This window comes from Hyperoodon ampullatus (genome assembly GCF_949752795.1).
Source record: "Hyperoodon ampullatus genome assembly, chromosome: 15".
NCBI classification, from domain to species: domain Eukaryota; kingdom Metazoa; phylum Chordata; class Mammalia; order Artiodactyla; family Ziphiidae; genus Hyperoodon; species Hyperoodon ampullatus.
The window spans coordinates 57,540,054-57,555,933 of record NC_136928.1 but is presented as its reverse complement, the minus strand read 5'-3'; the positions used below and the strand labels follow the sequence as shown (position 1 = coordinate 57,555,933).

At 40.2% G+C, this 15,880-nt stretch overlaps 1 protein-coding gene and 1 pseudogene across 2 annotated transcripts in view; both read right to left on the bottom strand.

The window, feature by feature from the left end:
* The window catches only part of CDKL4 (cyclin dependent kinase like 4), a gene marked incomplete at its 3' end in the record, with an annotated part of 31,677 nt that extends 19,572 nt beyond the window's left edge, over positions 1–12,105 (bottom strand). Inside the window, 3 exon segments of the mRNA XM_079721078.1 lie at positions 7,668–7,789; positions 11,202–11,425; positions 12,011–12,105. Of these exon segments, the coding sequence (XP_079577204.1) occupies positions 7,668–7,789; positions 11,202–11,369 (290 nt within the window). The 5' untranslated portion in view covers positions 11,370–11,425; positions 12,011–12,105.
* A 286-nt stretch (positions 12,106–12,391) lies between these two features.
* LOC307064483 (rho-related GTP-binding protein RhoQ-like) lies at positions 12,392–13,063 on the bottom strand (annotated as a pseudogene). The gene has a single exon. The product of its transcript is annotated as a rho-related GTP-binding protein RhoQ-like (transcript).
* Positions 13,064–15,880: the final 2,817 nt, after the last annotated feature.

Sequence of the window (15,880 nt, the reverse complement as noted above, 5' to 3'; positions counted from 1 at the left end):
TGGAATAGTGAAGGACTGAGAGCAAAAACTAGACATTCTGGTTCAAGCCCGTAGGGGTTAATAAGGGTGACAGGGTCAGGGAATTCAGACTGGGTCACTCAGAGGCTGCTCTCTTAGCCATTCAGGGGAATCCTGGTGCTGACATCAGAGCTCATTATCTTTGTTTTAGTTTGTTATATAACTTGACATGGAAAACTTGATTTCATTATCAGTACCCAAGATGAATTGAGTCCTTCTCTGTAAACCTTTGTTATCCTAGAATAAAATCCAACCTTTACTGTGGCCTATCAGCCTCTTAATGATTTCACTTCTATTAACTCTCCCCACCCCACCCCCCATCTCCTATCACATTCCCACCGACCTCCACTCTGGCCCAGTTAGCCTCCGCTACTCCCTGAACAGACCTCCAAAGCTTTGTTTTTATTGTCCCACCTATGCCCCTCATCAGGCATTCTCTAGTCCCTCAGTGTGCTTTATTGTTCTCCAAAGGCTTGTAACTCTGCAAGGGCTTTACCTTGTCCATTATTGTAGCTCTGGGGCCTAGAACAGTAACTGGTACCTAATAGGTCCTCAACTAAACTTCCTTCGCTGGCACTCTCAGAAACTGTATAAACTAACACCCTGTAATAAATCCCATTTTGCTTTAACTAGCTAGAGTGAATTCTGTTGTTGAATCCTGATTAGTTCAGAATATGATACCAGAAGTGGGTAAGGGAAACAAAGTCAAGGCCTTGGGAATGTAGGCTATCTGACTTAGTTGGGTCTGAAGGCAGGGGGATCTAATTACCATTAGTGGCTGGAACACTGGTAAATGGGGCACCCAGTGATGAACCAATTATTTACATAATCACCTGTGGTCATCTGGAATGAAGTGCCTATTCAGGGCAGGGCTTTGCTGGACTGAATGTGATTGAACAATATGGGAACATATGGGAAAGTAATAAAAGAAAAGCAGGCTGGGCTGGCTGCTTCTCACTTCACTGGAAAAATTAAAGAAAAAACAAAAGGACAGCTTTAGGGCTTTGATATTTTGGTTCAAAGCACAGTTAGGAAACCAGAAGTTTCAATGGTTGCCCTTATTTCTTGTATTTTTAAGACTCACTCCTTTGACCTTTGGAATTACCCTGAGATGACTGAAAAATCGGACGCTGAGAATAGTCCTGCAGGGTGCTAAGTGACAACACAGGTTGAATTTATGTGAGGTTAATTAATTTCTCAGTTAATTAACTGAGAGATATACTTTTTTGTTTTTTTTTTTTTGCAGTACGCAGGCCTCTCACTGTTGTGGCCTCTCCCGTTGCGGAGCACAGGCTCCGGACGCGCAGGCCCAGCGGCCATGGCTCACGGGCCCAGCCGCTCCACGGCATGTGGGATCTTCCTGGACCGGGGCATGAACCCGTGTCCCCTGCATCAGCAGGTGGACTCTCAACCACTGTGCCACCAGGGAAGTCCTGAGAGATATACTTTGAGAATTGAAATGTGGCACTTTGGGAGTATTCATAGAACTAAGAGCATCCCAACTTCCTGCCAAAGGTCTCTTCTCATGTGAAATAGCCCCCGAGCTTGTGTGATGAGGTTGCTTTTGCCTGGTTGAGGACCCCCCTAAGGATCTCACTTGAGGCAGCTGTGTTGCATGGGGTGGCTGCCAATTCTCCTCAAGGTTTCTTTCCCTGCTACCCGTCAAGGTCTCCAAACCTTGACTAAAGTCAGATCCCAGCATGTCCCAAGGGGACTATTACAATGTTAAAGAGAGGGAAAGAAGATTTACACAGCAAAAAGAACCATAAAATTATGCTAATTTATACTGGAGAATGTATGTGGAAATGGATTTCATAAGTGTAGGACCAGAGAGGAGGAAACAAGATTTTAGACTTGGGCGGATTATAACAGTATGGGCACACTTACTAGCGAGCCTGGTTTCAGTAAACTCCCTGGAGCAGCTAGCAGTGAGTCTAGTGGACTGCTGCACTGGTTTGATTGCTGCACTGGTTTGATTGCTTCACTGGTTGATTGCTGCACTGGTTTGATTGCTGCACTGGTTGATCACTGCACTGGTTGATTGCTGCACTGGTTTGATTGCTGCACTGGTTGATTGCTGCACTGGTTTGATTGCTGTACTGGTTGATCGCTGCACTGGTTGATTGCTGCATTGGGTGATTGCTGCATTGGTTGATTGGAACCTGGACTAAATGGTTGCCTGTGCCAAATGAAGTTGCAATGCCAGAAATTCATTGGTAAAATGAGGAGGACGAAGTCCAAAGTTTTGAGGAGACAGGAGTGTTAAAGAGGACTTGTCACAGGCAACATGCTCCTCTATGTCTCTCCAAAGTATTTAATGGTAGCACTAATCTACATTCATCCCCAAATCTGCAGTATTGCTTTCAGTTTTCTATTTTGGTAAAGAGACAGCATGCCAGACCCTTCTACTAGGCTCCTCCCACCATAGCAGCCTTCATTCCTTGGATCAGAGCCAAGTGGCTCTTGTTCCATTTGCTAGTGTACGTATTTCCACTATCCAGTTAGGAAATGGGGAAATAACCCCAAGGATGGATTCCTGGACTTTCTAGGACTGCCGGGAGATGGATTCAAGTCAAAATTTCATTTGCCACTTGACTCTCACTAAGCTGCCCATCACCCTCCCCCCACCCCACACACAAACTGGTGAACCACAGTGGCTTTCAAAGTCACTGGTGATTGGCTTTACTGCAGAGCACTGACCAGAAATTCCTGAAAGATTGGGTAGCTCTCTTTTCCCAGTACACAACTATCCTGGTAAGTGGCCACAGACCATTCTGGGGTAGGCTAAGAGAAAGAATTAAGTACATACATATGATGTTATTGCAGGGCTATTCCCCAAGGAGAGCTGCTGGCTCCCCTTTATTCATGAGGCCCTGGGTCTGCAAACTAGCTATTACGGTGACTCAAGCCAGGCCTCTAGTTACTAGTTTATGTAGAACAAATAGAACCTTAGTGACCTGCCCATCTCCTTTGTGTGGGAGAACCCACCACTCTGGCTCTGTTGCCTATTACAGTAACTTCTGGAAGTGAAGCACTCCTTCTTGGCCTCTGCCATCCAGGGCGCCAATCATCCCCAGGAAACCAGGAAGCCATTTCAAAGGAAGACTCTCCCTGCTTCATATCTGGGACACGACGTTGGTGTTCTTCTAACTAATGCATTTCTTAATGCTCATGATTCACTGCCATCCTCCACCAATCCACACCCATAGTCGCATGGGTAATTATCTATGATCAGTTAATTGAGAAGGAAATTAAGCCCTTTATATGTCAATTACACCTCAGTAAAGCTGAATTTTTTAAAAAAAAGAAATTGAAACATGATTTACAGATGTACATGATGTGCTGTCACCAGCCAGAAATGGATAGCTGTAGTTTTATAAACCCATATGGTAGTTTTTATACCCTGACAGTCATTTATAATTGTTCCTTTAAATATCTTCATTAGTTTTTAAGCTTCTTGAAGGCAGGATTAGCCCATTTTGTATAGTGCAATGATAGTAAAGGGAAATCCTTCCTGTTGGTAGGGTGGTAATTCCTATCACATTACCAATTAGTTTACTTATTGTACCTATTTGGTTTTTTTTTTTTTTTTTTTGGCCGTGCTCTGCGGCTTGCGGGATCTTAGTTTCCCAACCAGGGACTGAACCCGTGCCCTCGGCAGTGAAAGCGCCGAGTCCTAACCACTGAACCGCCAGGGAATTCCCTCCTATTGTACCTATTTTGAACAGAGAAGGATCTTAGAGAATGGGAATAGATTATTTTCAATTTAATCAGATGATACCAGTTGCAGTTGTTTAAGTACATGTAGTTTCTTAACTGGAGCAAATCCAACACAGTCTCAGTACTCAGTATGCAGCCATTGATCTAACAAATGCTTTTCCCTCTATCCAAGTAGAGGACACCAGAAGCTTTCACTTGGCAGGGGAAGCAGTACACTTTCACCATCTTACTTCAGTGTTAAATTAGTTCTTCTTTATGATACAATTTAGTCCTCAAGTCTCATGACTATCTCACCATCCCACAGCTCTCATCCCACACTTCCACTACCTTGATCATCTCATATCTACACACCAGTTATTTCTTCAAACCGTGAATTTACCCTGATAAACAATGGTCGAATAGGCTTGGTATGTATGCTGTCTGGTTGTTTACCTCTGTTTGCTATTCACTGGGTTTATACTCTCTTGGCTGTTATTTAAGTAGATTTTAAGAAGGGAGTGAAAACAGACGAATGTTTTTAATTAATCATTGTTATCTGGAAGTACCCAGCATTTCAGAGAAAGAGTGGCGTATTCTGCATTGTTCATATTTGCATTGCTCTATGTAGATCCAAGTCTCAGGGCTGACCCAAAGCACTTTGGATACACTGGAACTGCTATACACACTAGTAAAACACACTAAATACACCAAATACGCTTTCCACTAGAGTGGAAAGTAGGGTAGTTCAGAGGTCCTTGTGGTTGCTAAATACATACAGAACAAAAGAGTTGCTTGAATATGCCTTGTTCTTTCTCACATCTGGGTATTCCACCAAGATTGTCCACCTGGCCAACTCTTCCCTTTTTCAAAGTCTCAGCCCAAATGGTTCCTTCTCTGCAGAAACTTCCTGATACCCCAGGACCAACAGATGTTGGAGATGCTCCTCTCTTGTATCCTGAGCACCAATGGTAACCCGGTCTACATTGTCATTTGTAATTACTATTTTGAATATCTGTCTCTTCATTAGATTTTAAGCTTCTTGAGGACAGGATTGTGCCATTATATCTTCCTATTCTCTGCACCAGCAGAAGTGTTCAGTAAAATATTTCTGAAGTGAGTGAATAAAAGAATGCTGCACACTAAGGACGCTACTAAGATGAATTAGATATGAATTCTGCACTCAAAAAACTTACAGTCTGGGAAGAGAGAGAGTATGCACATAAAAACATATAAGGTAGTAAGTGCCAAGTACCATAACAGGGATGAAAATAAAATTCCATGGGTATTCAAAGGAGGGAAGCAATTCCACCCAGATAGAGGAATCTCAGAGATGGTAAGAATATCTAGGATTTCACATTTTAGAGATTATGAGAGAGATAGGGAAAGTGGAAAAGGTTAGAATATTCTAGGTTAAAGGAAGAGCATGAGCTAAGTCCTATAGGCAGGAAGGCTTAGGGTACACAGAAGGAAAAGAAAGATGTTCAGTTCAGTTAAACTGGTACTTGGATTGTATGTATTGTAGGTTTTATTTTCAGGGCCTTGAACAATACATGACGTTAAGCATACATTTCTAATTTTATGAAAATGCATGTTAATTTATAAATTAATTTATATGATGGCTGAACACATCTGTCCTCTAAAGCCAAAATACAAAATCCTATTTAGCTCATAATAAAGCTGAACTATGAATTAATTCATCATTTTAACTGTTTTAAAAATTAATTTTTATTTAAAAAATAAAATACGTGCATTCACTAGAATATTGGGAAAGGGCAAAATGAACTTTCAATTACACTGAACATTCTACTTTGCAGCCTCATTTTTTCACATACCATTTCATGAACATTTCCCCAGGACATTAACTATTCTACAGCTTGCTTTTTAATGCACTGAATGCATAGTGTCCCACTGTATGGATATATCAAACTGCACTTAACCAAATCTTTACCATTGGAAGATTATATCAGTCCCCCCCCTTGTTTTTGGTACATAATGATGTGTTGACCATTCGTATGTATAACTTTTATACCTATCTGATTATTTTCTTACCATAAATTTCTCTAAATGGAATTTCTTAGTCAAAGGGTGAAAACTGTTTAAAAGATTTTCACACATACTGCCAAATTGCTCTCCTGATTATACACTCTCTCTAGCTGTGAATGAGAGTGCTGGATTTGACTTTAACAGTGCTGGGTATATTGACTTTTGAAAAATATTTGCCAATTTGATAGGTGAGAAATTTTCTCACCTTATTCTAAATGGTACCTTATTTTAAAATTTGAATTTCTTTCATTAATAGGGAGTATAAACATCTTTTCATAGGTGTATTGGTCATTTTCCCCCTTTTTATGACTTGCTTTTTCACATTAGGCAACTTTTTTTGTGTGTTCTGTTCACTACTGTATCCCTAGCACCCAACCTGAAACAACAGTAGGAGTTCACTAAAATTTTTTCTGAATGAATATATATTCTAACTGGGTGTTAATCTTTTTAGAAATATGATTTGCAAAATCTACATATGTAGATATGAAGTTATATTAATTCTTCATCTGGCAAATAATTTACCTAATTTGTCACTTCTTTTTTAGTTTTGTTTATGGTACTTTTTGTCAAAGGGAATCTCTAAAATGAATATGATGTATTATTTGGCAGTTGGAGTTCCCTTTCTTCTTTTTAAAAAATTTATTCATTTATGGGACTTCTCTGGTGGTCCAGTGGCTAAGACTCCACGCTCCCAATGCAGGGGGCCTGGGTTCGAACCCTGGTCAGGGAACTAGATCCCGCATGCATGCCACAATGAAGATCCCACATGCGTCCATGAAGACCCTGTGTGCCGCAAGTAAGACCCAGTACAGCCAAATAAATAAATAAATATTTTAAAAGATTTTTTTTCTTGGTTTAGTCTAAGTTTTTCAAGTTAAGAAAAACCAGTTGGCATTCTGATTCGATTGTTGTGCAATAACAAATAAATCAGGGAGGCAGAATCTATATAATAATGAACATTTCCATCCAGAAATATATGTTCATTTAAATAAAATCCCTTATGTATCTCAGTTTTGTAACTGTCTTTAGGTAGAGTCTGAACAATTCTTTTTTACCTTTATTCCTAAACTTTTTTGTTGTTGATATTTGAATGGGATCCTTCTCCACTAGATTTTCTAAAGCACTGATTGATACAAAAGCTGTTAATTTTTGTGTGTGGAATTTGGAGTGCTGTGGTCACTATACTGAATTCCATTAGTTTTAGTAGCTCTAGGTAATTCTGTTAGATTTTGTTGAATAATAATATCATGCAAATAATGGCAATTTTATCTCATTTCCCAAAATTATATATCCTATTTGTTTTTCTTAGTACATTACATTGGCTTGAGCTCTCATGTCTTGTTTCTCACTTTAGTGACAGTTTCTTTAGTATTTTATCACTGAATATAAAAGTAGCTATTTATTTGAAGAAGTTTTGTGTGTGTGCGTGCATGTGTGTGCGTGTGTGTGTGTGTAAAGAGTATTTTAATCCTAGTTTGCTAAGGTTTTTTTGTTTTTTGTTTTAGTAACCAGGAAAGGATGTTGAATTTATCAACTGCCTTTTACAATTTTATCAAACTTATGTACTTTTTCTCCTTTAACCTATTAGTGAATTATATGAGTACATTTCCTAATATTGAACTGTGCTTCATTCCTTGAATTCAGATAATCTAACATATAATTTAGCCTTGAAATACATTGTGATTTATATTTGCAGTAGATTTATCTATTAAATACTATATATTATATTTACTCTAGGTTAATATTCATTTGCCCTTTGAGTACATCCTAAATTGAGACTGGAGAGGGAGAGCCAGCAGATACATCTGGGTAGAAAGGGGCTCAGATTTGAAATTTGCCATAGTTAATCCCACACATAATGAAACTGGGAACCGGCCACACAGAATTTCAGTTTCTAGATTACTTACCCGTTTGGGTTTCTTTCCAGCTCATTTAAAAGTGTATGATCACAGTATTCAAAAACTAAATGCATTTTCCTTTTTCTCCTGAACACCTCAGTGAGGTTCACAAGATTTGGGTGTTTTAATTGCTGCAAAGGATTGAAATACAAAGTTTGGTGATGTGTTTCCTGTAATCGTTTCTCCCAGACCCCTTACAATTTTAAGAGCAAAAGGCCTTGCTCATCATTCTCTCTGCATCTCTTGCAGAGAATTTTACTACAGTTACTCACAAGAGAAACTACTCTTAGTAAGTAACACAGAATCTTAAAGTTGGAAGAAATTTAAGAATTTACCTAATATACCCCATAATAAAGGATAACTAAGCTGCTTGGATCTCTCTGGAGACAGCAAATAAAGTACAACTTAAAATCTAAGCACTAAAATAAAAAAATCCTTTATGCATTTAGTGGAAATTCTAAATACACAAGTCATAAAATGACCTTAATATAGAATGGTAATGGAATTATTGAGTAAAAGACTATAAAAAGCATCAATACCCATTTAGCTTACATACTGGCATAGATTTAATGTAAATGTCAGCTGGATTTAAACCCAGCCTGGACTTTAGTGTTGGCTCTCAGAAATACTAGATTTCAACCCTCAAATCTCATTAAACTCCATATTCTAGGAGTCCCTACAGTTAGTCTGTGTTTTAAATTTATTTATCTTATTTTCAGCTCTGTTCTTTGAGTCTCTTGTTCTCTCTTATGCTTAGATGTTTAATCTGTTAAATTCAATTCCCAAACTGAAGCATTTCACAAGGCAGCCTCTGTTTAATGTCGTAAACCAAAGGAAAAACCCTGATTAAGTAAAATAATCTATCACTAAAGTAACTACATAATTTATCATCCAACCAGGGTAACGAATGTAAACCAGGACTGTCCCAGGCAAATCGGCACGTGTGGCCACCCTGCCTATAGGTAAGGTGACTGTATAATTTCACATACGAACCACTATGCTTTTTAAAGAAGATGCTAGCCAGACAAAAAGGGGTGCCAACCAGACTGAACACTGGGACAAAAGCTATAAACCAGGACATCTGATCACTCCTACTTATAACTCATCTTCCTCTTGTTTTCCCAGTATCGTAGACAAATCTACTTTCCAAACCCTTGGTACCATTTACTCAGAAAGCTATATAAAGAGAGAGAATGCAGTATTTTGTATACAGTAGAAGCTCAATAAATATTTTGCAGGCCCAGTAGAGAGTCTTAAGTATGGAGCCTCATACAGTATCCTCTCCCTTATCTGTAAGCACAACTTGACCAAAAAAACAGAACAAAAAAAAAATCACCCTGTGATTATGTGCCTGATTATATGGAAAAGGAATCCATTATACACTAAGGATATGCCCAGAGCACCAAATCAATTTGTTTTCTATGTGTTCCACTGGCTAAAAGAGCAGAAAGGCAAACAGTGGAGGAAACAGGTCACACAGGTAAGCCAGCTCCTTTGTACTGAGGCAAAAACTTTAGAATGGGGGTGAAATAATCTCTTCCAGGAGAGCCAGGGATTCACAGATGCCACAGCTGGATGTGAAGGCAAGGTTTAACCTAGTCAAGTCTCCTGTCTTTGGGCAGATCGGCAATTTATATCTTCTTTGTAAATCAAATTAACTTAGCCCAGAAAAACAATGACTTGTCTAAGGTAAAACAGGTAATAAGGAGGGGAAAATCAAAGCGAATTTAAATAACAGGAGTATGTGAGGAAAGTAAGGTAGATTTATCACGGAAGGGATCTCCTCAGGGCACGCATGGGTGAAACATGCCAAAGGCAGGAAAGATGTACCTTCTGAGAGCCATCACCCGAGATCAAAGTGAGTGGGAATCTGGCTATTTTTTACCTTCAAGTGCACCCTCAAATTGGGCACTTGTAACCCGGGAGGTGCTACCTGAGCATTAACTTTACTGGAAGACTTGGTGGGAGGGGGTGGATAAAAAGCATCTTCTATTAGAAAACAGCCCATTGCCAGGTTCAGACACACCTTGTAGCTTAGCTCTGTGATGAGCTGGCTGTCTGACCAGTGCTCTCTTCTGGCTACAAGGAACAGGGAACTGTTTTTAAAATCATGATGGACGTGCTCTGGAAAACTCCGTGCATATCAAATTATATTTTAAACAAAACACTAAAACTTTTTAGTTGAGGAAAGCTGCTACAAATAATACTTGAAAAGAGCAGATAATGTAATAATTATCTCCCTTTAAAAACTGGATTACTGGGGTTTTCCTAAAACAGATGATGCACGTCAGAAGTAAAGGTCAGGGGCTTCCCTGGTGGCGCAGTGGTTAAGAATCCCCTGCCAATGCAGGGGACACGGGTTCGAGCCCTGGTCCAGGAAGACCCCACATGCAGCGGAGCAACTAAGCCTGTGCGCCACAACTACTGAGCCTGTGCTCTAGAGCCCTCGAGCCACACTACTGAGCCCATGTGCCACAACTACTGAAGCCCGCGCGGCTAGAGCCTGCGCTCTGCAACAAGAGAAGCCGCCGCAATGAGAAGCCTGTGCACTGCAACGAGGAGTAGCCCCCACTCTCTGCAACTAGAGAAAGCTGCGTGCAGCAAGGAAGACCCAATGCAGCCAAAAATAAATAATAAATAAAAAAATAAATTCGTAAAGAGAAAAAAAGTAAAGGTCGGCCGTGGCTGTGTGTTCTTAAGGAGATCACAGTTTTGTTGTGCAAAGTGTGGTCCACAGACGAGCAGCATCTCTGCTATCGGGGAGTTTGTTAGAAGCGCAGAATCTCAGGGCAACTCCAGACCTCGACTCAGAATCTGCATTTCAACAAGGTCCTCAGGGGATTCTGATTCACGTTTATGTTTGAGAAGCACTGCCCTCTGCCTCAGTTTCCTTCCCGATAAAATAAGCGTGCTGAATGAGAAGTAGCTCTAAGATTTCTTATCGCTCTAAAATTGTACGATTTTTAGGATAGGAAAAAATTTACATTGAGAACTTGTGAATCTTACATATCAAATCCTATCAGAGTAAAAACAACTTAAAACAAAACCTTTGTGTAAAATGTGTATACGTAGCTGGGGGTGATATTCAATGTCTAGGAACCAATGGCGCGCAGGCGGGGACCAATCCATACGGATGCCTACAGGGGCCCTGGCACGGCCCTTTGGGTCCCTCTGCGCCACAGGATGCTCTTTTAGTTGCTGGTTTATGGGGAGAAGCACTTGGGCTGGCGTCGGGGCTGGGGTTGTGGTGGTCAGGGCCAGGGCTGAAGGGGAGGATAAACACTGGGATGAGGGGACTTAGGACAGTGAATATTTACCAACCAGAACAGGACTTCAATTTTAACAGTCTATAGCTGTGCTCATAATATCACTTAAACATCAGAGCGGCCAAAGTCCAAAGTGATGATCAATTTATATATTGCTGATACAAAGAAATTGCAGTCCAATGGGAAAAAAAAATCACTTTAAAATTCTTTGTAATTTTGGCATACCCATTTCACCCAGTACCGTGATATTACAGATGTACAGAGGAAGTTAACCTACCTTCAACATGCATATTTCTCTTAGAGCTATTTTCTTAACCACAGGATCATCTTCGGATTCCACAAATTTTTTAATAGCTACCACTTGTCCAGAGGTTTTGTTTCTGCATTTGAATACAACCCCATAAGACCCCTCTCCAATCTTAGCTAATTTCTCATACTTTTCCATTTGAGTTGAAGTGACTTAAATCACTGTATTGATTGACTTGCAGTACAGTGTTGCACCTGGAAAATAAAATGACTCAGTTTAACCACATTACCAAGGACAGCGCTCTCACAGTTTACTATGTAAAACTAATTTGCCCAGGATGCCAAAGGTTTATTTCTACTTAATTTTAAATACACTTAAAAATATCTGGACATCTATACTCGTGCTTCTCTTCATAATTGAATGACTCTTTTGTCTTTTTTTTTTTTTAATGGCAAAGTCTGACCCGAAGTTTTAGTTTGTAATTTCAGCATGTATCTCATGCAGTTTGGGGAGCATTAAACTAAATCTACAATCGCCAGAAACCTTGTTACAGTTGAATGCACATTAACTAAAATGTGTCCATTTTTAGTGTTCATGATAAATGCAGATATGACCTTATTACACTTCTGGCATTCTTTAAGAAAGCACATTAAGCTTTAATATAGAAATATTTTGGTTACACTTGTGCTCAAGTAATAATAAAACATTTGTTCTTCTCGATCTCATACATTCTCTCCTCAGGAATGGCCCATCTCCTGCATGCTTGGAGCAACCTTTGGCTACGTGGCTGGCCTTATTACTTCACCACTCTGGATATACTGGAATAGAAAGAAACTTACATACAAGAACAATTAATTGGAGCAAAGGGAGAAGATATTTCTTTGTGCCGATTCCATAAAGACTGTGCAGACATGTATATGGTCTAAGCCAGGCAGTTCCACTTAACAGCACTGTTTTTTATGTAGTTACAACATGATGTGATTGTAGCTTTTTAAACTATGAAACCCCTGAGAGATTGTACCTTCTAGTTGAAATAAAGTATTTATAATAGATTGTGGCTTCAGATGCTGTTTGTTGCTTCTTGGACCTTTAAGAAACATTCTTAATCAACTTTATAGAATTCTGAGGACAAGTGTTTTTTTTTCTTTTCTTTTTTTTCCTTTCAAGTTTTAAACTGCTTCATTATTTATAAGAGGTCTGGGTATAGCTTTAGCATTTCATATGCTTTCTGAGAGAAATGGACAGTTTACTTGGGCACTGAAGACGTTTCTCACGTAATTAAACAACAGTTTATACATCTTGATCCTATTCTTTTTTTTTACTGGGTGTTTCTGTGGAGTTAAAATGGCTATGATAGCCTCATCAGAAACAGTCTTCAATCCCTTCCGAGTTAAAGGTGACATTCCACAGAGCAGCACGCACCTATCTCTTTTGCTAGTTTCTGTCCTTGTTCCACACATATAGGTTTTTCCTTCATATCATTCAGTCTTGCTAAAGTTTTGGGGTCATCTCGGAGATCAATCTGAGTTCCTATTAATAAAAAGGGTACATTTGGTGCGTATTCCTTAAGTTCTGGTACCCACTCCTCTTTCACATTTTGACATGAGGCTGGATTTACCACAGAGAAGCAAGCCTATAAGGAAGACATCAGTGATTGGATAAGATAAAGGCCTCAGCCCATCATAGTCTTCCTGTCCGGCTGTGTCACAGAGTCCCAGGAGGTACTGCTTGCCCCCTACGGTGTCGCCGACTGCGCTGTGGTCGAAGACAGTGGGCACGTACTCCTCCGGGAAGGCGTCCTTGTCAGAGCTCATGAGTAGGCACGTCTTGCCCACCGCCCCGTCGCCGACCACCACGCACTTGAGCATCAGCGCGCCAGGCCCGTGAGCCATGCTGCGGCCGGCCGGCCTCCGGGCGTGGTCCCCCCGGAGACCCCGCCCCGGCCCCGGGCTCAGCCCCAGCCCGTCTGGGGGGTCCGGCGCCGCCGCCGCTCAGCGCAGCAGGGCCGATCCCCCGCCCCCATGCAGCGGTTCCCCCCGCCCGAGGGGTGGGGCGGCGGGCCCGGGGCGCTGCCGCCGCCTCGGTCGCTGCCCGGATCCCCGCCCGGGCCCCGGTCGCCGCGCCCGCCCGCTGCCCCCGCCGCTCGGCGCCCGCGCCCTCTCCCCGGCCCGGCCTCCCCAGGAGGATCCACTGGATCATAAGCGACTCTTTAGTCTTTTACTAAAAATTCATAGGGGGAGGGAAAAGCACGACTGTTGCTTCCATTTTTTGAAGCCTTGTGGGGAAAAAAAAATTTCTGGACATTATTTTGTTAATTTAGTTCAGTCCTACGCAGTCATTTCAGCTACTGCAAAGATTCTACATATGTTTCTTACAATGGGTCTGTGTGTACTTCGGTTGAACTAAAAGAATTTATGGACAGGAACCTTATCCAATCTATTGTTGCCATTATCTTCAAGAAAATGATTAAAATATTATGCTGTAAAACCCAGTTGAAGGAACACTGCATACTCTGGTGTACAGTGTTTCTTTTCCCTTCTAAACCACGTCAATACTGCAGAGACTAGGAAGAGTAGCGAACAGGACATGGTACAAAGTGCTCTACTGCCACCTGGTGGAGAGAAGAAAGAGGGCTGTTGAACAAAGCAGCCATTAAAAACAAAAAGAAAATCTTTTTAGAGCATCATTTATTGCCCTTAGCTTTTATACGTATCACGGAACGGATCCTGAAATTCTTAGATCCTAAAGAAAATACTAATAAAGCACAAAAATGAGGGCAGCTTTCTCTAATTCATCATGGATGTTTTCATATATATCCATAGTGACTTCTATGGAAATACTAGGTTTGAGTTTTCTGTCTTGCATTCATAAGTTTTGTGGTAACTGGTTTACATGCTAAATAACAAATAAGGCCAACATAATTAAATATATCCATATATCAATTAAAAATACACAAATTCTAAATAGTCTCAAAAAATCCTACCTCAGAATCTTGTTGATATAATCTAATACTACTAATAATAGGTAGCAATTAAGTAGCATTGTTCTATGCAAATTACAAATAATCTGCACAAATATTTTATGAAGTAGGTGTTATTTTTATTCAATTATACAGATGAGAAAACAGGCACAGTGAAGCTAGCATGGAATGAGAACCCAGGCAGTCGGGTTCCAGAGATCAAAATTTGAATCACTACACTATACTGCCTTTCAGTGAATTCAAAGGAATGCACAATTCGAAGACCACTTTATCCAGGTATTAGGAGTAATGAAATGTCAAGTGAAAGCGCTGACCACTTAAAAAAATTCTCAGGTTTCAAATGAGTACACTTTTTTTTTTTTTTACTTCACTATTATTCAGTCTTTTCCACCTACAGATTATCTCAGTGGAGAAAGAAACCATCTACTTTCACTTGCAACCATAAAAACAGACAACTGGGAAAAGAGGTAAAGGACTACTTACTGCACTATTTTACAAATGCTATTTCTTTGTTGTTGTTGTAGATTCTATTCTCTCTTATAAAAGGAAGAAAACTTAAGCATACACACTCAAGTAACACATGGAAAATCCATCACAGATTATATTCTGAAAACTATTAATTACACTGTAGTTTAAAATAGGTATTATTATCTTAAAGGTATTTAGATATAAGCATGCCTACATTTGTCTTTCTGTAGCCTAGTAATAGGTGACTGGGAAGAGGACAGAAGAAACTAGGCATTTGCCTTAGAAAGTTATTGGCATAAACTTTGTAGATTTATGAATTTAACCCACTTGATAGGTACTATGGTTACTGAGAGAAATTTTGAATATGCCAAAAACTTAATTATGAAGTTTTAGTCTTCGTGTTATTTTCTTTCCTCAAGTAGGTGATCTGATCTACTGATCTATGATTTTCCTTTTCTTTCAACAGGTTCAATAATGACTGATTGCTCAGGCTAATATTTAGATCTCTGTCACATCAACCATACTCCTGAATACAATAAAATAGAGCACCAGAAGATAGTACTTTATCTGGTAACATCTCAATATTATCTGTTTTCTAAAGCCCTTATATGTTCATGGAAGATGAAACTAAATACACAGGCAGGAGTTACAACAAGGCAGGAATTCCACAAAGGAATTTATGGCTTTAATTCCAGTTTACTAGGACGCCACCAGCGTTTATAGAAGCGGTAATTCCCGATCTCTTAAAAGAGGCCCAGACCAAATATCTCACTGTTTGATGAACGTCTCTACACGAATGGACAGAACCACCTCGAAATCAGAACACTCTAAACCAAAGGCCTTCTTTCTTATCCTCTGCCTTTACCCAAAGTTCACAAACCTGCTCCGCATTACACCTAAATGGCCTGTCAAGATACGTACGGTGAAAACTTCGAGGCAGCCAAGGATAGCGACAGCTTCTTAAATCGAATCTCTCTTCATGTACCTTTCACAAAGCTACAGAAGTCAACCAGAACAATAAAACCACATAAACCCAATGCCTTCAACATTACAAGAAGACAGAGGAATCTACAAACTTAAATAGAAAAGTAAACCCCCAATTCTGGAAGAGATACCTCTTGAGCTGCCATTATAAGCCCTTGCAGAGAGCAAAGATAGGAGTGGGATGGGATCTGGAAAAACTATAAAGAAGAGAGAAGAGGACTTCCCTGGTGGCACGGTGGTTAAGAATCCACCTGCCAATGCAGGGGACATGGGTTCG